The sequence below is a fragment of the Aptenodytes patagonicus genome, chromosome 13 (genome assembly GCF_965638725.1).
Source record: "Aptenodytes patagonicus chromosome 13, bAptPat1.pri.cur, whole genome shotgun sequence".
Lineage (NCBI taxonomy): Eukaryota > Metazoa > Chordata > Aves > Sphenisciformes > Spheniscidae > Aptenodytes > Aptenodytes patagonicus.
This window is the reverse complement of record NC_134961.1, coordinates 5,076,670-5,098,371: the sequence shown is the minus strand read 5'-3', so window position 1 is coordinate 5,098,371 and position 21,702 is coordinate 5,076,670. Positions and strand designations below refer to the sequence as shown.

Sequence of the window (21,702 nt, the reverse complement as noted above, 5' to 3'; positions counted from 1 at the left end):
GGACAGTGCCCATGCTTGGTCTGCCCTCCCAGCCAGGAGGTTACCTGCCCGGCGCCGAGGCACGAGGCTTCTCGGTAGTGCTGCCCCGGGGCTCTGTGCACCCCGATTTCAGAGATGTATGAGCTGCCTCCTGCCACGGTCTCTCGCTGTGCTGGAAGGTCCCTCTTCAGCACCATTCCCTGCATGTTATTCGGCCATAAGTGTTTTATCAGGTTTTTCAGACAGGTGATGCTGAAGCCAAAACCTCCAGCCTGGTCCCAGAAGGGGACCCGATTCTGGGATTAACCTACAGACTCAGAAATGAGTTATGAACCCCACCCCACGGATGAACTCTGCTGTTGGTAAGGCTTAGGCATAAAGTTAGAGACAGGACTGGCTGTCAGCTCCCCCCTGTGTCGCGGGCTGTCAGCTTGAGAGGACATCAGCACGGATTTTTTTTATTGTTACTTCTCCCTTCTCTAGCTGCGCAGATTGCTTAAGAGAATGGCACTCTGTGGAGTTTGACCCATGAGCCCTGATAGTGAAAATAATACACTTCTCACCAGAGCCACGGGAGACCGAAAGAGTAACTTCGGGCAATTAGTTTAACTTTGACTATAAATATTCCTTCTCATTCCTTGTGACACCGTTAACAGCTCCGCTGGCAAATCCCGATTCTCTGGCAATATTTAAGCTGCCTGTCAGTTGGCAGAGGCTTGGTGGTGCCCGGCGCAGGGAACAGAATGAGACCCAGCTGAGCGCAGTAAGTTCCCTTTCAGCTTCTACTTCGAGTCGGGGAGCTCCGGTTGATGCGCGGGTTCGGGGCTGCCGCTGGGCTGTGTTCCAGCCCCGGCGAGCGGTGGTGTCTTTAGAAGGTGGATGGACCTGGGAATGCTTTAAAAAATCTCGTTGAGGAGGCATTTAGAGAGATAGAGTCCCGACGGGTTACTCAAGACCCACGTGGGCTGCGTCTCTCCCGGGACCATTGATAAAGGGCTGGCTTCAGCGGCTTCATTTCAATGCCACGGATGTTCCTTCCTCACAATCTCTGGCGAGGAAAGTCCTGCCGCCTGTGCCAGGAACCGAGGGAGACTGGGCTGTGAGCTGAATTCACAAAACGGGCAAAATTTCCACTGGGCTGTGGCAGAGTTAGGATCTGAAATCAGAGCAACCGAGTCTACTGCATTTTTCCTAATGCCCAGCCTCCCTGCGGGCTCGGGGAGCCACAAGAGGAGCTTTAACCGGGCACCTGTACTCAGCTCCGGGAATTTCCCCTGCAGTGTATCCCACGTTTCCTTTCTTTACTGACGGGCACGACAAATGCCTGCAGAGCTCTGCCCCAGATCCGCACGCATTTCGGAGGCAAAGGCCCAACGCTCTCCTGCATGTGTGGCTGAATCCCGTGTGAGACTGAGCGCATGTAGGTTATAGCCATGGCTGTACTGCCGGTGCTAACCACCTGCCTGCGGGCCCCGAGATGGGAAGTGTCTCGGGATGAAAAGAAACAGCAATATCAGAGCTGCGAAAGAGAAAGCAGGAGGTGTTAGAGCAGGGTTAGCAACTTCCCAAGGCTGGCATACCAAACCCTGTTTTTCTTTTCCTCGTTAGAGGTTAAGCATGCCAGTAAAAACTCGGCAACAGCCAAGACACGTTGCCTCTTAAAGAGGTAAGATAGCACTGATCTTCTGATCATCAGCGCCCTGCATCCTTGCAAGGCAGAAGCTCCCAAGGAATTCAGTGGGATCCGGGGGCTTTATAAGGCACAGAAAAGGCTCTGCCAAGGTGCTGCAAGTCCCCGGTCCCAGCCCGGCGCTGCCACCGCTGCCACCCAACCAGAACATGGCTCTGTACCATCCTCGGCTCTTGTGCTGGAGGCTGCTGATGTCTCGGGATGCAATCCCCCAGCTGTGGAAAGCGGGTGATGGGATGGTATCTGCCACCGGAAAACTTTTTATTGCCCGACCTTTTCGTAAAGGCACGAGAACCTGTGCTGCAGGAGTGGGTGTAGCAGGGACACAGGGCAGGGCTTGTCCTCTTGAATACCGCCCAGCAGGAGAAATCGCTGCATCTCTGTCACCACGGCACTTGTGACTCCGTTCCCTCCCTGCTCGTTCACACACCTGGGCATTAGGTGCCCGGCGGTGCCACCGGTGCACGAGAGCAGCCAGTTGCCCTTCAGGCAAGCCTTCAGGCCACAGATGAGTTAAGGGCAGGTTCCAGCTGCAGTTCAACAAAGGGGTGAAGCTGGCAGAGGTTTTGAAACACGGGACCGAGGGCCAGGGCAGCTGTTTTGGTCTGTGCTTTGCTGTGCGCCGGGCGTTCAGAGGAAGAACTTGTTCGACCGCTTGTTGTCCGACAGTCCAAGCCGGGAGCCCCGGGCTGGTGCAGGCCACCCTTCGCCCCACCTTCTTCAGCTTTTTGGCAGGGGGGAGCTTATAAGTGTCGCTTTACAAGTGCAAGAGAGGCCAAAGGACTTGGCCAGCCGCATAGGCAGGAGGAGGACAAGGACCAGCAGACACCCGGCTCAGCCATCCCGGCGACGCCGGGGCTGGACCCAGAGCTGAGCCAGCTGCGAGGCCACGCCGAGGCCGGGGAGTGCCGGCTCTGCCCCTCTTTGGAGGAACCGTCTCCTCGGCTCAGCAGGGTGAGAGAAATAATCCCGAACCTGCTCCGTGGCTGGAGCGCGGCAGTGAGGTGCTGGGCCCGGGGAACCCTGGTGACCGACAACGGTCCCCGCCGAGCCAGGGGCTCTCCGAGGTGGGCCTTGCCCCTGCTTTGGCTGCACCGGGGCTGCCACTCGCCTCCTGTCCTGCTGTCAAAGCGGGGCCAAGCCTGGGTGAGGGGAGGAGGAGGAAATGAGGAGGAACTGCATTAATTCAAATACCTGACCAACCCTCTTGCGTGAACTTTATCCTGCCCCTTCTTCCAAAGGGCAGCAGCCCGGCACCACGGGGCGCTCCGGAGGGCTCCAGAGAGCCCTTGCAGGGGTCCCTCAGTGGTGCCACATCTCCTCGTCAGGCATTTCTGGACAAGAAAACGAGTTTTTATTCCTGTGGGAAGCACATGAGTATCTCACCCGCAGGAAATGCTTCTGCGGGCTGGTGTGCAGGAGGGAGTCCCAGCTCCGACACCAGCTCTTCCGCCGCTTGGTGCCGGTTCCACACGGCTGCACCGTCTACCGGCGGTACTTGCTGCTCATCCCCACCGCCCCAGCCCACGCCGGTGTGGCAGAGGGTACGTCCATCCCTCTGCTCGGCGACACGCTGCCAGCCTCCATTCCTGATAAGGGAAGTCAGCCATACTCGGGAGGAGACCCAAGCACTCTCTGCACCCGGGCTCGAGCTCTCACTGTGGCCAAGGAGGAAAATGCCACCGCCGCTGGAGCAGTTCACGTGTCTTCACATCCTGGTGGCTCGTCACGGGCACGTTTCTGGCAGCAGCTTCTCACCAAGGCCAGCGCTGCCGCACTGGGACCCACAGGCTGTCATCACCGGCTGTCCTTCAGCCTTTACACCTCCTCTCTAATGAGCCCATTTCTCCACCAGTTAGACAATTATCCACCGCAAAGGAAATCTGACCAGCCCGCAGCTGGCCTGCCTGCTGGCAGCATCTTCACAGCACAGACAGGGAGTCACAAACGAAGGGAAATGACAGAGGCAAGAGCCTTCTCCACAGCTCCGGCACGAGCAGCACCGCAGCCAGAGCCACAGAGCCAATAACCCCTGAATTATTCCAGAAACAGTCAACACCTTCACGGTGCTGCCACATCCTCTCCTAACCATGTAACCCATTTTTTAACAGATATATGCATCAAGACAAAGAAGCACTCGGCCTGCATAAGAAACCATGGAGACCACCAGCAGCCCTCCATCCTCTGTGACCCCCCCGTGGGATGTGTTTCCCCAGAAGATGCTGGACTCCATTGACATTGCTGTTCTTGTGCTGTACTTCGTATTTGTCCTTGCGGTTGGGCTGTGGGTAAGCAGATACCGTTAAAAGCTTTCGTATGTGCCCTGTTATACTGAAAAATATGGCTGTTTGGGCCTCAAATTATTTTATTTTGGCTTGAATCCGGCCGCACCTCACTGGATTCAACTGAACAAGCGGAAAGATAGAGTTTACAGGTCCTTTTCCTCACTTCAGCCTGGGGAAGTGTCCTCGCTGCTCCAGAGGAGAGCTGTTCAGCTCTAGTGTTTGCCAAGGTTTTGAGAACCCTTGCAAGGAAGAGGTCATCTGAGTACAAAGTATTGCTAATAATAAAGTTTTGTTCATCCAGGAAGGAATTGCTGTCCTATAAATCACCTGTGCTTGTCCGCAGTGGTCTCGACAGCAGATTCCGTAAATTAAAAATACTGTTCATATATAATTAAGGCAGAAGGACATCCTTTTGGCATGGCTTTTGTAATAGCAAAAGCACAATCTGGCTGTCATAAGGCAGAGATGAATAGTCGCTCCCTTCAAACGTGGTGCATAACTCTCATGGTGTTGCACGAAACTATCTGAAATCTCTAAAGAACAGGAGTCAATGAGCAATACGTGCAACGCTGAGCATTTCCCCTGGCTGCGCCTAATAACTAGGGATGTCTGCAGTTCTTGTCCAAAACTGCTTGTCTTCCTCACGGATCTAGAGTGGTTTAGTTTGCTTATCACAGAAAACATTTAATCAGGATGCTGAGATAATAGAAAACTGTGCGTGGCTTACAGCATTGGCCAGTCCCCTCCCTCGTCTGCTGCTCTCTCGTCCCCCAGGATTCCCCAGCAGCAGCTGCAGGTCCTTCAAGAAACCCTTCACTTTCATCTGATGACAGTACAGAGTCTTCCGCTGGGAAAATCGCTTGGTGCTGCTCTGAGCGGCAACTGAAATGATTGCTGAAACCTGTGTTCTGCTTTTCTGCTTTCCCAGTCCATGTGGAAGACGCAGCGCAGCACTGTAAAAGGCTACTTTCTAGCTGGAGGACAGATGGTTTGGTGGCCTGTAAGTATCTTTATCGTTACACTGCTTGTGCCCCTAGGCTACAGCAAGACTGAAAAGCGCTTTTGTCCAAGCAGAACTTATTTCTCCAAATAGAAAAAAAAAAAAAAAATTACTTCCATGTTTTGCAAAGACCCAGTTACAATACTGGCTTTTTTTTCCATATTTGAGACTGGGGAAGCGGAGCTGCTGGAGGGCACCTGCCACAGCCCTGCGCCCCCGCGAGAGCCAGCCCGCTTGCAAAGCCTGTCTGGTTCTGCGTGCTTTGATCTGGAGATTTCCAGAACTAACTGGGTGGTCACCATCGCGGACACAGCTTTACGTTGAGCCAGTCTGCTAGGTGGGGTATTTCATTTGCGCTGGTCTGGTGAGTCAGTATGTACTAATGTAAGAACCTGATGACGTAACATTTCTACTTGGTACCTCCACCTTCTGCCCTGCTTCTCCGCGAGAGACTAGACAATGTTTTGGAAGCAGGATGGTCCTAAACATGCCCACAAATGAGCGATAGACAGCAAATGATGAAAGAAGCTGGAGGGAGGTGCCGGAGCCCCTGAACATGCAGGCAAAAGAGTAAGGTGGCAGAGGGTGACAAAGATTTCCTGTCCCCCATAGTTGTGAGTGGGGGAACAGCATCACTGTGTAACCTCCATGGTGGGAATCCACTGGGGGGGGTGTGCACTGGCGTACCAAGCTACTCTGTTTACCCCTTTGCCCATCACCAGGCTGGGAACAACGCCTTGTGCCAAGGCCAGATCCGATTTCCCGTCTTTCTCCAGGTGGGCGCATCCCTGTTTGCCAGCAACGTTGGAAGTGGCCACTTCATCGGCCTGGCTGGGTCGGGAGCCGCCTCGGGAATTGCTGCAACAGCCTACGAGTGGAACGTGAGTGTGGCGCGGCGGCTCTGTAGCCGTCTCTGTCCTGTACAGGGCAACTCCAACACCACCGAGTCGCCACACAAGGGTATAGGTCTGGCAGCTCCAAAGGCTCAGACTCCTGCTGCATGAGCTAGAAGTCACCACCAGCTGCTGGGGGTTTGAGGCCTCTGAGGGATAACCCAGTCCCCGTGTCCCCATTGATCCACCCGATCACAGCCTTGACCAGCATCGCTGACCTTCCTTTCCGTTTGCTTTGCAGGGGATGTTTTGTGTTTTGGTGCTGGCCTGGCTATTCCTTCCAATTTACATAGCAGCAGGAGTAAGTAGATGGGATGTTGTGTCCATCAATGATTTGCTGGTTATTTAAACCACCTGTTTGGCTCATGTGCTTAACCATCTCCTGCTGCACCCGTGCTTCTTCTGGAAGGGAGGGCGTGAGCTGTGGTGCACCTGGCTGCTCCGGTGGCCTGGGCTAAAGGGGACGAGAGCCGGGAACAGCACTGAGGGTTCGGGTGTGGGGGTCAGACTGCTCCGCTACCCCTGGCAATGGAGTAGAGTTGCTCCATCTCCTGAGGAGACGGATGGAGGCTCTCATATCACAGTTTATAGTGAGCCTTATGTCAGACATTATAGCAAAGTCAGTGCTTGCTAAGCTGTGTGCTGGCCTAAGTAGGCAGCTGAGAACCAAATACCAGCACGGTGCAACTGGCAGGGCCGTTCTGGTCTTCTACCAGCGCAAACCGCCCACACCGGCTCTGTGGGTGAGCCCTCTGCCATTCGCAGGAGCGACTCCGCACCACCTTCTCTGACGGCATGTCTCTTGCATAGGTTACTACCATGCCTGAGTACTTGCGGAAACGTTTTGGAGGCAAAAGAATTCAGATGTTCCTGGCGATTCTCTACTTGTTCATCTATATCTTCACCAAAATATCAGTAAGTAGAAAAAAATGGAAACAGACTGAATTCAATTCACTTTGGAAACGTGCTGATCAGCGAGGCTGAGAAATGCAACTACTGGCCCTTCCCTGTATTAGCAGGAAAGGGTGTATCGTCAAAATACCCGAGGAAGACAGACTATAGTTGTTTTGAGAACCTACACAAAAAGAGTAACTTCTTTTTTTTCCCATTAAGCATCTGAATGTTTGCTACAGTAGGAGGGAAAGCTTGGTGTCAATGTCCTGAGCAATAGTTTGTTGAAAAGTTGAGTTGTGACTGTGGATGCATTTGTTGTTAGATCTTGTTCGTCTGGCAGCTTACCCAGTTTCTTCCCTTTGCATATTTATTGCCTGCGCAGACACCAAATGCTGTTATGTGCAGGATGAATAAGAACGTAGGAGTTGGTATGTGTTTAGGTGAAAAGAGTTTAGTGATTTATTACGCTTGTTTGATGTAGTGCCTTGAATAAATTACTGAATCAACCCTTGCGCAACACCTCACTAGCTGTTTATTAACCGTGCAGCAGTGCATGAATCTGTGAAATCAGACAAGTCCCTGCCGGTGTTTTTCCTCTACATATGGGGCCAAAGTGGGACACGCTGTCTGACACACGCCTGCCTGTGTCCCCTCTGAAATGGATGCTAGTCACGGGGTTCAGGTGGCACCGAGGAGCTAGGCTCAGGTTCTCCTCTAGAAAAAACTAACCATTTGATGCAAATGTCTGATAATACAATTCCTGAGAGAGAATGGATCGTTCCATGCTTTTATACCTGTCTGTCATTCTATGGTCTGCAGTTTGCCTATCCTAAAGCTCTCCTAAAATGCAGCATTTTCACGTAGCTGCAGAGCTGGTTGGTCAGGGCTGGGTCCCAGCCCCAAGGACACTCTTCCTTATTATCTCGCTGTCACCGTGTCAGCAGGGAGGAATTCACATTATGGCAAACCCATGCTGGGGCTGGCGGCAGGCCGAGGCACCCCGGGGAGGTTTGCACCGCAGGTGCTCCGGTCCCCTGGCCAGCACAGCTCTCCCCACCCAGCTCGCTGGTGCTCCGGGGAAGAGATGAGCTCGCCCCACCTAAATGTCTTTTTCACAGAGAGCTGTGCACGTTCCCCCTCTCTCAGGACAGCTTCATCATCGCCCTCCCTGTCCCCCCATGACCGGTAATAAACTGTCTAAACGCTGAACTGAGCCTGGTCCTAATGCACAGGAGGCAGGAGCTGGGGCTGCAGAGGGATGTGCCACGTGGAGAAGACGCTGCAGGGAGCCGGGGCGTCACGAGCAGTAACAAACCAGACTGGTCCCACTACAGGAGGCAGCTTGGTCAGCTAAATGTTCATGCTCCCTGGCACCACCAGCTTAGGGGGGGCTCGGTAATATCATCATCGCAATGGTGATAACTATCCTTTTTCTCTAGGTCGATATGTACGCTGGGGCCCTCTTCATTCAGCAAGCCTTACACTGGGACCTCTATATCGCCGTGGTAGGCTTGCTGGCAATCACAGCCGTTTACACTGTTGCAGGTACGTGGCTGAGTTTCAGATCATACCACAGATCCTGCTTAGTGAGCTGAGCGCGTTCACGCAACGCACCATGCATCCTCGTGCTCGTGATAGGAGTCCTGCGTTTCCCATACAATCTGTTTTTGCCATGAGAATGGATAAGGGGGGGGGGGGGGGGAGCAATTGATAACTTGCCTGTTAAGAAAAAATTACCAGGTAAGAGTAAATGAATACCCCTTATAAGGCCATAGCAGGTATGGATGCAAGTCAGTTCTGCTTTAAGAAGAAGCTATGCTCAAGGCATTTGCACAATACATTCTTTCTTTGGGCTTTTTGGAGGTATGAGTGATTAACATAACAATGAGCTGTGTAATGCGGAAAGCTTGTCAATCTTGGGTGCCCTTTCAGGGCTTATGAGTGGCCAAATGGAAAAAAGCCATGCATGGAGTAAGCAGCAAATCCCAAACAAATAAAGGTTGCTCCTTTCCCAGTGCTCACCCCGAGTGATGTTGCTCATAAAGATCCCCCCACTCTTTTTTTTTTTTTTTTCCTCCTCCTTATTCAGCTTGGGCTTTGTTTTGGAGCTTTTCCATGTATTTCCCGTAGAAGTACTTATACTGGACTTTGGCTTTTTAGTGATAAAATGGTGACTCATTATGATTCAAAACATGAGAAATTTCAGCCAAAGTATCATGCACAGGAGTTGGCCGAACTGCCCCCCAACATGGTCAGAACACGCCGGCCCGCCAGGCACGGGGCTCGGCGTACGCTGCTTGTCAAAAAACTTTTGCAAAGCGTGAGATGCTACGACAGAACAAACCCGGTTTCCCACAGTTTGCTGCTTCTCTGCTCTCTTAGGTGGCCTGGCAGCTGTGATATACACAGACGCTCTGCAAACCCTCATTATGCTGATCGGGGCTGTGACTCTCATGGTCTTCAGTGAGTGTTTCCTTGGGGCTTTATTACTAAAACTATGATAGAAGCTTTACCAAATACTACAAACAAGCTGGATCATTACAACTGATTACACAGCTGATGTTCTGGGAACTGCTTTCTATGTATTTTCCTGTTGGAATATATGCAAAATAATCTTATAGCAGTTCTTTATGTGGTAAAAATGCGTAAGTACTCCCTGAAAAATCTCTAAAGAAATATGTTGTGAAGCAACACTATAGATGAAGAAGCACCTTCTCTAGCCAGCGGTTTTAGTGTTATGCGATCCCCCAGCACAGTGTTAGAGTCAATAGCTTCTGATTTTAAAGAATACTTGTGGAGGATCACCCACAGCAAACTACAGAGACTGCAAATCAGAGTACTGACCGAGGAAGATGTGATAACTGCTTCTCATGACCTATTTCAGGCTTTGTTGAAGTTGGCGGTCTTGAAGGTTTGCAGACAAAATACTTTGATGCCATTCCCAGCACCCGCAAGGAAAACAGTAGCTGCGGCTTGCCAAGAGAAGATGCTTTTCACATTTTCCGAGACCCTGTTAACTCTGACCTTCCCTGGCCGGGAGTTTTGGTGGGAATGACCATCCCGTCCCTGTGGTACTGGTGTACAGATCAGGTGGGTTACTGCTTATTTCTTTGTTCGGTTTCAAAAACATGTTACTGGTTGTTTGAATCTGATTACAAACCTAAGGTTTGCAACGTCGCCTGGACTGGCTTACTATTTCTGATGGGAGTTCAGTAAAATCTGATGCTTTCAATCCTAAAGCTGCAAAACTTGATATGCACTACTAAGTTTTGGGAATCATTTCAACATAAAAAGGGGTGAGAATGTATGTATGAGTTAATCCCAGTCTGCAAAGATGATTTTTTTTTTCTAACTTAAGCCTTTCACTTCTTGTGAATCACCTGTGAACTCACTCCTTCTACTTTCCAGGGCTCTGATTACCATCCCTCCTAGCGACAACATCAGAGCCGGCAAGACTGAAGCCCTAAGCAACCTCCTGATGTTCCTGTAGTACTCTTTTATTTAACTCATTTTGCTTGTCTCAGACTCTGTCCTGCTTTGACAGGAGGACTGCTGAACTGGCCAGATCTAGCCATCGGGTCAGGGAAGCCCCCAACAACAGAAGAAGAAAATAAAATTCTAAGCCTGAGTATGGTTAGTTTAAGGAGCGGATTATGCAACACAGCATACTGCAGAAGCAAGGCTCAGATTTGATGACACAAGCAATGCCTGTCAGAAACCTACGTTTCTGTAAGGTACTCAGGATCTGAAGCAAGAGTTATAAAGCTACAGCCAAGGTCTGTGTTCACCCTTCTAAGATTTCAATAGTTTAGAGGAGGACAAAGTATACACACAAATGCAATCGGTATCACATCATCTACAGCTAGCTCCTCTCTGCTGACAGCGGACCAAACACATTTCTTAATTTCTAGGTCATCGTTCAGAGGTCCCTTGCTGCTAAAAACCTCTCCCATGCCAAAGGAGGCTCCTTGATGACCTCCTACTTGAAAATTTTGCCCCTCTTTATGATGGTAATGCCGGGCATGATCAGCCGGATTCTCTTCCCAGGTAAGTGCTGAAGGAGAGATCTGTTCCCTCTATTTATCATTACTGGTTGTGCCTACTCTATGGAGCTGGAACAGCCTTTACCAAATAAGTTAAAAGGTTGCAATGCATCAAATGCCCACAGTATGAAGAAATTTTCTTCCAGTTATAAGCTGGAGAATGCCCATCCTCCTACAGCAGACCCCAGACACACATTGCACAACGCGCTGCTCCGTGTGCTAGAGCCGTTGGCCGTCATCCGTACTCACAACAGCTGTGCCGATCTATTCTGACCTTGCTACCTGCAGCTGCTCTGCGTTTTGATCATGCACTCGGGCCCCTCCTGCACCCAGCACGTTACTCCTCCTGCAATTTAAGTTTGAGGCACTCAGAGTAATCCTGACATACCACCTTGAATGTTGTAAACTGCTCACCGGGTGGGAACGTGTGGATGTGCCTGGCCGTGAGGGTGTGTGCTAGAGGCTGGTGGAGAGCCTTAGTCCTCATGGGAGCAACATTCCTAGAGAAGAATCAGACATGCAAAGCAGGTCAGCTATCTATACTGGTAGTATCTTTTGCATGGAAGGGAAAAAAGGGAAAACGGGGAAGCCCAGTGCTGCCCTTACCTCGTTGTGTTGGGATAGTCCTGCGTTACTTGCTGGAAGCTTTCCAATATCCAGTATTTCACTTAGAAAGCAGTGTAAAACATTCAATAGACTAACTTGTTTAGATATATTGGCTTATTGTGGCTACGGAATACTGCCTCTCACTCCCCCCTGCCTATTTTAGATCTGGTGGCTTGTGCAGATGCGGAAATTTGCCGAAAAATCTGTGGCAACCCGTCTGGCTGTTCTGATATTGCTTATCCTAAGCTGGTCATAGAACTTCTGCCTGTAGGTAAGGAGCCTGGTAACGGCGCTGGCACTGATGGGTATGCACCAGCCAAAAGGCATCTGTGAGAGAAGTTCAGAGAGGAAAATACCCTGCAACTATAATTTCAGCGGGCTTTATGTTGGGCTTGGTGAGACAGTGGCAAAGGACAGCATGCAACAGGAGAGATGGGTGATGATCCCGTATCCAGAGGTCTAATTCAGCCAAATTTGGATAAGAGATAAAGTGCAGATGTTTAATCATGAGAATCAACTGTTAACACCTCCCTATCACTGCCACTTTAAAATCGGGGCTAAAAACATTTTTGAAAGCCTGCTCTAGTTCAAAGAAGAATTTGAGGGCATCCTACAGTGGGGTTATTGGGGATTCCTCAGGGCGGCTGTACTTCTCCTTCTGTTTCCAGGACTCAGGGGCCTGATGATGTCAGTGATGATAGCAGCTCTCATGTCCTCCCTGACTTCCATCTTTAATAGTGCCAGCACCATTTTCACCATGGACCTCTGGAAACACTTCCGTCCTCGTTGCTCCGAGTGGGAACTCATGATCGTTGGCAGGTAGGGAGAACTAGGACATGCATGTTCTATCAGAGCCTGAGCATTAGAGACACATCTCGGCACACCTCGCAGCCTGCTGCCCCTGCACACACGTAGTATCTTCCTATTGCACAGGTTTGGTGGAGGACTAGAGTGGGGGCCTTATGGTTACGAGAGATCTCAGTCAGAGTCTTGCAAGCTGAGCCATCGGGAAAGAATGGTCTGAACTAACAGTAATGGCATCTTTTTCTTGCACAGGGTCTTTGTGCTGCTGCTCACTGTGGTCTCCATCCTGTGGATCCCGCTGGTACAGGCTGGCCAGGGGGGGCAGCTCTTTATTTACATCCAGTCGATCAGCTCCTACCTGCAGCCCCCCGTGGCAATGGTGTTTATACTGGGTTGCTTCTGGAAAAGAGCGAATGAAAAGGTAATGGCTCTGCTGTGCTCAGCACAGTCGCCTCTGTGGCCTTGCTGTCCTCGTGAGAGCCCTGCAGTTCCAACCACCACCCCAGGCTCCAGTTCTGCCGCCTCTTGTAGTGTTCGGGAGAACGAATGCACCCAGACCTCTGCACAACCCAAGCAACCATCACCCACACAGGAGGGAGCAATTCCTGCTGTTTTTCAAAGACCCACTGGCATTTCAGAAGGAGCGAGATGGCTGCATCGCTCCCTTGCAGGGTGTCCTTCAGAAATCTTGAAGCCTGTTAGGGGCTTATTAGCCAGCAGCTTGTTTATTTCATGGACTTGTATCATCTGCATCGGGGGGGCTACAGAAGGCACAGTGAGCCCAGAGAGTGAAGGAGCCAGACCAACCGGCATCAGGAGTCCGAAACCTCCAGTTTCTCCACAAAGGCTGGTGCTGGGTAAAGGGTAAAGTCTTCCCAAGCCGGGCTTCGGTTAGGCGGAGAGCAGTTGTCAGCCCCCCCAGGGTTAAGGCAACCATTAGGACACAAATATCACTCTTCAAGAGTATTCTGGCATAAGATGTTATCCTTCCCCTCCATACCAAAATTATTGACCCATTTGACCCCATGGAGGAGAGGTAGCAGGCTACTGTAACAGCACTGGCAGACCTAGATAGCAAGAGCAGAAAAGGGAGGAGAGGGAAGCCCACCAAAAAAACAGCAAGGAGGAAGCCTGGCCAGCTTATAGCCTGAGAACATGGGTATAGCCCTGGACCCTGGGTGGATGCACGCCGCTTGCTCCAAAAAAGAATATCCTTCCTTTCCTAGGGCGCGTTCTGGGGCCTGGTGATCGGGCTGCTGCTGGGCGTCATTCGGCTGGTGCTGGACTTCATCTACCCAGAGCCCCAGTGCGGCGAGACCGACCTCCGACCAGGCGTGGTGAAGTACATGCACTATCTCTACTTCTCCATGGTCCTGGCCGCGATCTCCACGCTCACTGTGCTGGTCGTGAGCATGCTCACAGAACCCCCCTCGGAAGAAATGGTGCGTCACCCCTTCAGATTTCTTTTGTTATTTGTAAATGGTGTCCAGGATGCCCCACACTACATCCACGGGAATAACGTGGGGATAAATAATCTAGAAATGGAAGTTTCCATTCATTCTTTATTTACGACCACACTTGCAATAACCTGTAACAGCAATCCCTCCTCTGCTCCAGCACCCTGCTGCCATGTAAGATTTTGGTCCCATAAATCCAGAGTCCCACCCTGGAAACTGGTCAACGGTAGATGCTACCAAGAGCTGTTCTTAAGTTTCAAACGTCTGTTTAATCCATGACAAATTAGCTTTTTCCCTCTATTTTCCAAGAAATTCCAGCTTCTGGGTCATCTTTATCAACTCTCTTACTAATTTAGTGAGGAACCATTTTTACTCGCAGAAAAGAGAAATCAAGGGCAGAGAGCACACTTCCTCTGGAACAGGTTTGTGCCAGTTCGACTATTTTCAATAGACATACCGAGGCTACAGAAAAACATTAATAGCAGAAAGAAGGGCCAGAGGGACCTTCAGAAATCATACAGCCAACGCATCCTCTTGCTTCGAGACAGGACTAACCTGACGTATTTCTGAAAGACCTGGCGAACTTTTATTCTTAAAAGTCCCCCGAGAGGGAGAATGCCCAGGGAGGTGTGTGATCAAATCGAGAGCTCACCTCCCCTTCCGCTAGCAGTTTTTCCTCATCTCCAACCTGAATCTTTCCAGCTTCATGTTGTGCTCATCCCTTCCTGTCCGCCCTGTCGTTGATATTGAGAACATTCCTCTTTAATGAATCTTTTACGTATTTGAAGAAAACTACCATATTTCCCACCTGTCTTCTCTTCTCTCAGCAACCCCAGCTCTTTGAATCATTCCTCCCCGGCCACAATTTCCATTCTTTTGCTCCCTTCACTGACCCGCTCTCAGTCTGCATCCAGTGATGGTCCCGTGCAGAAATGTCTCCTCCTCAGTAACAGAGAGTGAAGAACGCCATCCTTCAGAGAGTGTATCTGTACAAACAGCTACCGTGTTCCAGACAAAGCTAAACCCAACATGCCGGTGGTAGCCATCGCTTCCGTAGTTACCAGCTGAGCACTTTGCTGTTCACCTGCTCCAACAGAGCGGGAGAACAGATTTCAGCCCCTCTAAGTATTCTCTCTGCAGGCTGCTCTACTGCTGAGGTAGTCCTTGAAACAACCATGAAAGCAGTTTTCTTTAACACCACTCTTCATGCCATCAGATAAGTCGGCTTACCTGGTTCACACGTGGGGATCTACCAGTCAAGAAAGACCTAGCAGTCAGCCCTTCCCCTGATGCTGCAAAAGGAGTGTGTGAAGCTGAGCGTCCAGCTCTCCAGATTGATATAAGCATTGCTTCTGAAAATAGTTCAAATGATAATAAATGTAAGTGCTCCAACATCGTATTCAGTAATACCTACACTTAACAACCCTAGGCGTTATGTAAAGCCTTTGAAGACAAGAAACGTTAAAACTACTTCCTCTGGATTTCTGTAACTTCAGGGCATGCTAAAAGGTTTTTACCTGACAGTGTTACCTAAGCAGAAGTTTAGTTTCTTTTCCATCTCTCGATGGCATTAGATATGCTTGAAATCAAGAAGGAGCTGGATGGGATACAGAAAGCCATGCCCGTTATCCTGCACTAGAGTGGTGCTGCTTGCACCTGCTGCAAGGAGAACTGGTTGAAAAAGGGGAGGGTGGAGGAAAAACACAATTATTTTCATGAAATTCCATTTCTGTTTTTCAGTGATGTTTTCTGATCGACTCTAGCAGCAGGGAGAACCCAGAGCCCTGGGCGGAGTTCTTGACAGATCAGTGAAGGAGGATTTACATTTTTTAAAACTTGTACTTGTCGGTATTAGGTACAAACATGCATAGCAACTCATTCTGCATTTTCCAGCGATGGTTGTCATCACTTGTTTTTGCCAGGCTTGGGACGCTGTTTATGTAACTTTGCAGCGTTTGCTGCGTATTCCTGTGATCTATACAAAGCTGTTGAAAAGATCAGTAAGTTAATGAATTACTGCGCAGCTCTCCCAGCTGCTGGGAAGTCTCACATTCGTTGTGCAGGAGTGCCGTCTTCCCAGCATTTAGTCGTGTGTGCTCTGACCCGCACCCAGAGCTGGGAGAATTCCGTTTACACGTGTGTGGCGTGGAGTAACCCTAAACGGACTAGAGCACGCACGTGCGAGAGGGAGCTGGTGGGCACCAAGCAGCTCCAGCTGAGCTTTTAGGTTTGGTCTACTGTTACTGTTTATTAAAAGTTGGGAACCGCAGAACTTGAGCTCAGAGCTCCAGGGAAGAACGAAATTGGTACTACAGTCCCAAAAGATGCTACTCGAAGGGCTTCCTACACCTCAGTGTAGCTAGTGTATTCACTTAAAGAACGCTGGTGCGTTTTTGCATCAAAACCCTTTGCACAGCACCACACTGATACATTCCTGGGATGTGTTTTGTTGGTGAGATATATACCTCACTATTGCCTGTCTTTTTAGGTACGACTAACGCCAAAGGGAACTCGAAGCTGATGACCGCCTTTCTGTGGCTCTGCGGGATGGAGCGCAAACAGGAAAATGCCGAGAACGCGGCGCCGACTAAACCCGAGCCGCTTCCCGTGGCTTCCCTGGAGGAGAAACCGCTGGTGAAACACATCCTGAATATCAACTTGCTATTATGTGTATGTGCCGGGCTCTTTCTCTGGGCCTACTTCGCATAGCAGTTGGCCATTCGATTCCAGATGACACCAACTAATTTTAATTGGTGTAAATAATAATAATTAGCAGAGGGTTAATGTAATTCTTAATGCTTTCTAAATTTTATTTCTTTATTTAAGAAGACAGACCCTCCTCCCTAATCCTTTCCTTATTTCTAATGGGGGCCTGGCTGTGAAAGGTGCCGAGTGCTCGGCACCATCACTGTTGGACCTGAACTGGCAACAACAAGAAGGGTGTAAAGAGCCAAGGAAGGCAGCTAGGCAGAAGAGGTTTGTTTGGTTATTTTAAATATTTAATTACGCTCTTTCGGGTTAGAGCACTGCCTGGAATTCAGGAAGTCTGGATTCTGTTCCTATTTATGCCTCTATAACCAGCTACAAGCACTTGTTTCCCCTTTGGTTCAGCTCCTCTACCCTGGAGGGGCGAGCGCCCGCGGGACGGCCAACGCCTGCTGTCTGTGCTCTGTCGGAGCAGCAAGCCGTGCCTCGCTGGCTCAGCCGTGCCGGTTTAGCTCCCTCCGTCAGCGCAGCGGGCAGAAGCGCGTGTGCCATTAGTGCTGACGGGCCCGCTGACATTGCTGTGAGTTTGTGCTGAGTTAACGCAGCTCTCGCGGCCCGCCTGCGTTGCGGCCCGCCGGTGTTACAGCCTCCCGGCACAGCGCCAGCACCGCTTGCAGCGCTGCGATGGCGGGGCCGGGCAGCGAGCGGACACCGACCAACGCCAGCACCCAGCGTGAAAACTGCCCCAAAAGTGTCATCAGGGCCACCTGAAGGGACTAAACCAGCCCAAACCCACCGGGTGCTGCCGGGGACGAGGGCAGTGCGGGGGCCTGGCAGCACCCCCTCGCCTCCTGGGGAGGGCCAGGCACCCCGCAGCCATTCTGTGAGCACTTCCACACCGTGAAAACCCTCGGCCGGGACCAACAACCACCTTCCACGTAACGTCCATCCCCAGGGGAGGGCAGGCGGGCTGGGCTGGGCTGTGCTGGAGGTGTCATTCAGCCTGCCCCCTCTCCCCCGGGGCTTTGTGTAGCTGCAGATAAAACTCATTAAAGAGCGAGAGCCGCTCCCTGCCTGCCTGGAGTGTGTGGGGCTGCGGGGTGGCTGCCCGAGGCTTCGGGCCCAGCGCGGCCGCTCGCGGGCTCCACCGGCCCCTCGCGGGCTCCAGGCCCCCGCGGCCGCGCCGGCCATGTCGGAGGAGGCCCCGGCGCTGGGGCGGCCGGCCTCGCCGGAGCCCGCGGCGCTGGGGCGGCAGAACCTGCTGGCCGTGCGGCGGGAGCGGCTGGACCGCGCCGCGGAGGTGGGGAGGAGGCGGCGGCGGCGGGGCCGGGGCTCCCCGCCGAGGGCCGGGCGGTGCGAGCGGGCCTCCCCCTCCCCTCTCCTCCCCTCTCCCGCCCGCAGTGCCGGTTCCCGCTGCACAGGCTGCTGGTGGTGGCCCGGCTGGGCGAGGGGGCGGCGGCGGCGGAGGTGGCAGGTGGGTGCCGCGGCCGGGAGGGGACGCGCGGCCTCACGCAAAGCCGCTCACGCCGATCTCCCCCGCTGAGGCGGAGCCGGCGGGCGGGAGCCGCCGCCGGGCGCGACCGGGAGCGGCCGGGCCCTCGCTGAGCGCTGGTGCTCGGGGAACCCCGCCGCCTGTGCTCGCGGCTCACGCTCGCCGGCCGTACCGTGTCGTAGAACCCATGAAAACTGCACGCGTCGCGCGGCTGCAGCAGGTGCCACCGACTAAAGCTTCTGGCGCTGCGTGTGCACGGAGTAACGTAACGGACGGCGCGGAGCAGGGGGGGCCGCACAAGCCTTGCAGTAGCCCATAAAGTGAGGAAGTGGTATTTTGTTAAACCATACAGTTTTGTCGCTTGGGAATCCTTCCTAAGCAAATGAAACACGACGATTAGAAACCCTGAGGGAGAGAGAGAGAGAGATTTACTTTCAAAGTCTGAGATTGTTTTTGCGACCGACTTTACGTATGACTCAGGCAACTAACGTATACCAAATGTTTTGTCTGATGAGTGAGATACATTAAGGCAATTTAATTTTTTTTAAACACCTGTATCAGCTAGCGCCAGTGTCGAGCAGAGGCAAGGATTCAACTGCACATGCAAGAGTTGTGAAGTGCTCTACATTTGGGACCTTCAGGTGATCTATCTACAGCAACACAGGTGTAACTACATCTTTAAAGAAGGAAATGCTACTGGGAATTTTAGACTTCAGCTACTGAAATATTGCAGGGTTTGGTGCAGTTTTAGGATCTAATGCGAATTGCATCGGTGCATATGTCAAGAAGAGATTCCCATGGTAGCAATCCTTTCATGTTTTGTCTGAGTAATAAAAGCGTAATCTGTGAATCTGTTGTCTGTGGCAGCAGAGAGAACACAGAACAGACCACACACCACTGACTTGCCGGAGCTATCGCTATAAACTGACAAACTGCCAGTTTTTCTTTTGAAACAAGGTTATCACAGAGGACTGTTTGAAGATGCTTTAGAAGACCACTCAAGAGAACAAGTCTCGGGTCTGCTACTTCTCTATTCCGGCTGTATTTTTCATGTAGTAGAGGTAAGTTACAGAAATTCCTAGTGCGATCAAGTAACCTTGATTCATCTTTGTACAAATTTGGCTTCTAAGATCCAGCTAACTACAAACGTATAACCATCTCTTACTCCATACATAGACTTAAAGACCTGAATAATGGTGTGGTGGGTTCAGTAGCTTCCCCCCGGGGATTTGCTCCACCCAATGCTTCAGATAACTGCCCCAGCACATTGATCTGACAGAATTAGATGACATGTTCTGTCAGACGTAATGGGAACCACGTGCGTTGTCCTCAGCGCCTGTGACTCAAAGGGAAAGCCCGTGTAGGGCAGCTGATGAATTATTTTTATATTCACAAATTAGTTTGTAATGCACAATTCTGTAAAAACCCTACCCTTTCCTCTGCAGTCTTGCAGTAGCACAATCCATCTCATCATCCAAGATTTAGCTTCTCTCCAAAATCAAGGTCATAGGTAAGTGTTTCGCATCACTTAGATGAAACACAATTTTAGCTGAAGTGGTGGAATGCTTCCTTAAGGTTAAACTGAACGTTAGCTACGATTACATCAAGCTTTTATTCTTCCATTGAATACCTGTTGATCACCGAGGAGCGGACATTTTCCAGCTAACATCTTTTCTGGATGCAGTCAGCAGCTGACAGCAGGCTCTTGCCCAGCCCCCTGCAGTCCATCTTCAAGACACCAGGACTTCAACTGTCAACGGCCTTCACAGGTTTCAGAAAGCAGGAAAATTCCTTCCTTAGGAATCGGTCGTTATTATTTCTGTACCCTGCTTTGTAAGCATTTGTAGATGTACGCACTGGAATTCCAGAAATTATCGAGTGTTAGTCACTGCTTTCCAGCCTGCTATTTGTCCTTTCAACGCTACCTAACCAGTCCCACAGAGTTCAGTCAATTATTGTCTTTAGCTTAACCTGGGTGTTTCTCTAGGGCCCCGTATTAATTCACTGAAATCCAGGTTCATGAAAACTGCATCATTTTCTTTGCTGTGAATGGAATTCCTATCAAAGCAAGCTACCATCACACTCCTGCATTTGCTTATTAAATCCCTACTGCTCTTTCGCTCGTTTCTTACCCTCACGTCTGACCAGTCCACTCAAGACCCTTGCACAGTATGTCGGAGTACAATGAGGAAAGGTTTCTGCTGGCTGGGGTGGGAGGGGTGTACCACGCTGTACACGTACAATGCTCTAGCATAGCTCTAGGAATGCCAACAACTCACTGCACAGGTTATGTAATGGACCATCCGATAAAAACTCCTCGCTGTACTTTAGGATGGAATTCACTCTCTTTCCACTCAGTGCTTTACTCCAGGAAATTAAAGTTTTAGTGGTGGCACATAACATCCCCACCAGACTGTTCCCAGACTGGTACGTGGCAATAGCAACGTCTCCCGTGACGTGTCCGCAAGGCTCGACGCAATCGCAGTCTACAGCAGAGGTGGTCGCAGAGTGCCTTACCCTCCTACTCAAACTGGCAGCCTGTATTCAGAGTTCTGAGGTAAACTTCAAATACCTGGGCTATAAGAAATTTACCTAGTTTACCCCCATAAATCCCCCCAAACCACACCAGCAAGCAGCCGCGCTTGTCTCTCAGAGTTTAATAGCGTATACACCTGAGAGGACTCTAGAAGCAGTGTTAAAGCATTACAAAACCTCATTATTTTATTCCAAGTTTCTTTCTAGACCTCTGTAGGGTTATTTTGTGCAGCCATTTGATTGAACTGATCACCTGCACCAACATAGCTTAGAGCCAGGTGAAAGTCGCGCATGAAGCCGATGCCTTACGTTGCCTCCTACCCCGGCCCGCTGCTGTGCACTCTTGGGAACAGAGGACACAGTTGCGTTTGGCAGAGAAGGGCAAATTTCCTCAACTTTAACTGTGTCATAGCCTGTGCTCTTATTGTAACTGCATTGAAATATGCTGTTTATTATCAAGGATGACAGTGAGGATACGAATGAGAGTGTACACACTCTTGCACCCGAGCTGCTAATCCCGGCAGAGACAATTAACTATTTGTATAATGCTGAAGAATGTGCAAGTCCAGAAGATTTTCTGAGAATCTATTTAAGTCCTTCACAGCCTGCCCTGGATTCAGGTACACTGCATACTGTTTGAGAGAGAAACATCAAATTTAGTATCAGAACTAGAATTTGTGGCTCGTAACGCTGAATTTTGAGTTAGAAGAGTTTGTTACAGTGCTGGTGCAGTGACAGAGGAAAGCAGGTCTATGCCCACTGACAGAGGTCACCTTCCCTGTTAAGAGACGTCCGAACAGGAAACAACTGGGCGGCCACTGGGATTTCAAACTGGGGCGTCAGCGAGATAGTCACCAAGTGCAATGTGTCTTGTCAAGACCTTCATGAAATGCAGTTTTATTTTGTAGTTAAGCCTGAAGTCTAGTTTAGTAACTTCAATAAAATGTATTATGGAGTATTAAGGAATTGATAGGTTAAGTAAATTAATTCAACTAGTTATATGAACGTTACCTCAATTGACTAGTTTCCTCTCCCTCCCTCTCGTTCGCAGAAACTGTATGGCCTGTTCCATCTCATTTCTCTGCATGATACAGGCTGTATCCAGTGTTTCTCTTTGCAGCTGGACTCATTTGTGTTTAACGTGAATCTAGGCATTAAAGACTATATACATATTCATTCCCAGTACGCTTCCGCTACAGTCCTTAAGAGAAGAACAAGCTGAGCAGCCAGCGACTCACGAGCTCTTGCCCAGGGAATGACTGCGTAACCTTCAATGTCACGGGAAGCAATGTCACTCACAAACTTGAATAAAGATGCC

At 50.6% G+C, this 21,702-nt stretch overlaps 1 protein-coding gene across 4 annotated transcripts; it reads left to right on the top strand.

Moving 5' to 3' along the window:
- The first annotated feature begins 570 nt into the window (after positions 1-570).
- Positions 571-17,424, top strand: SLC5A11 (solute carrier family 5 member 11). 4 transcript variants are annotated; one of them, XR_012996414.1, is made up of 17 exons: positions 571-742; positions 3,781-3,957; positions 4,883-4,954; positions 5,731-5,835; positions 6,089-6,148; positions 6,658-6,762; positions 8,181-8,286; positions 9,124-9,204; positions 9,626-9,831; positions 10,653-10,788; positions 11,554-11,661; positions 12,059-12,209; positions 12,447-12,615; positions 13,421-13,636; positions 14,868-15,030; positions 16,140-16,627; positions 16,763-17,424. XR_012996414.1 is itself a non-coding variant. In XM_076350908.1 (16 exons), the coding sequence occupies exons 2-16, from the start codon at positions 3,826-3,828 to the stop codon at positions 16,358-16,360; spliced, it is 2,031 nt and encodes a 676-aa protein (XP_076207023.1). In that variant the 5' UTR covers positions 571-742; positions 3,781-3,825; the 3' UTR covers positions 16,361-17,424. The 4 variants fall into 4 exon arrangements, 2 of the variants coding, with proteins under 2 accessions (XP_076207023.1, XP_076207024.1); XR_012996415.1 differs by lacking the exon at positions 16,763-17,424 and adding an exon at positions 15,392-15,506 and having other exon boundaries at positions 16,140-16,156; XM_076350908.1 differs by having other exon boundaries at positions 16,140-17,424.
- Positions 17,425-21,702: the final 4,278 nt, after the last annotated feature.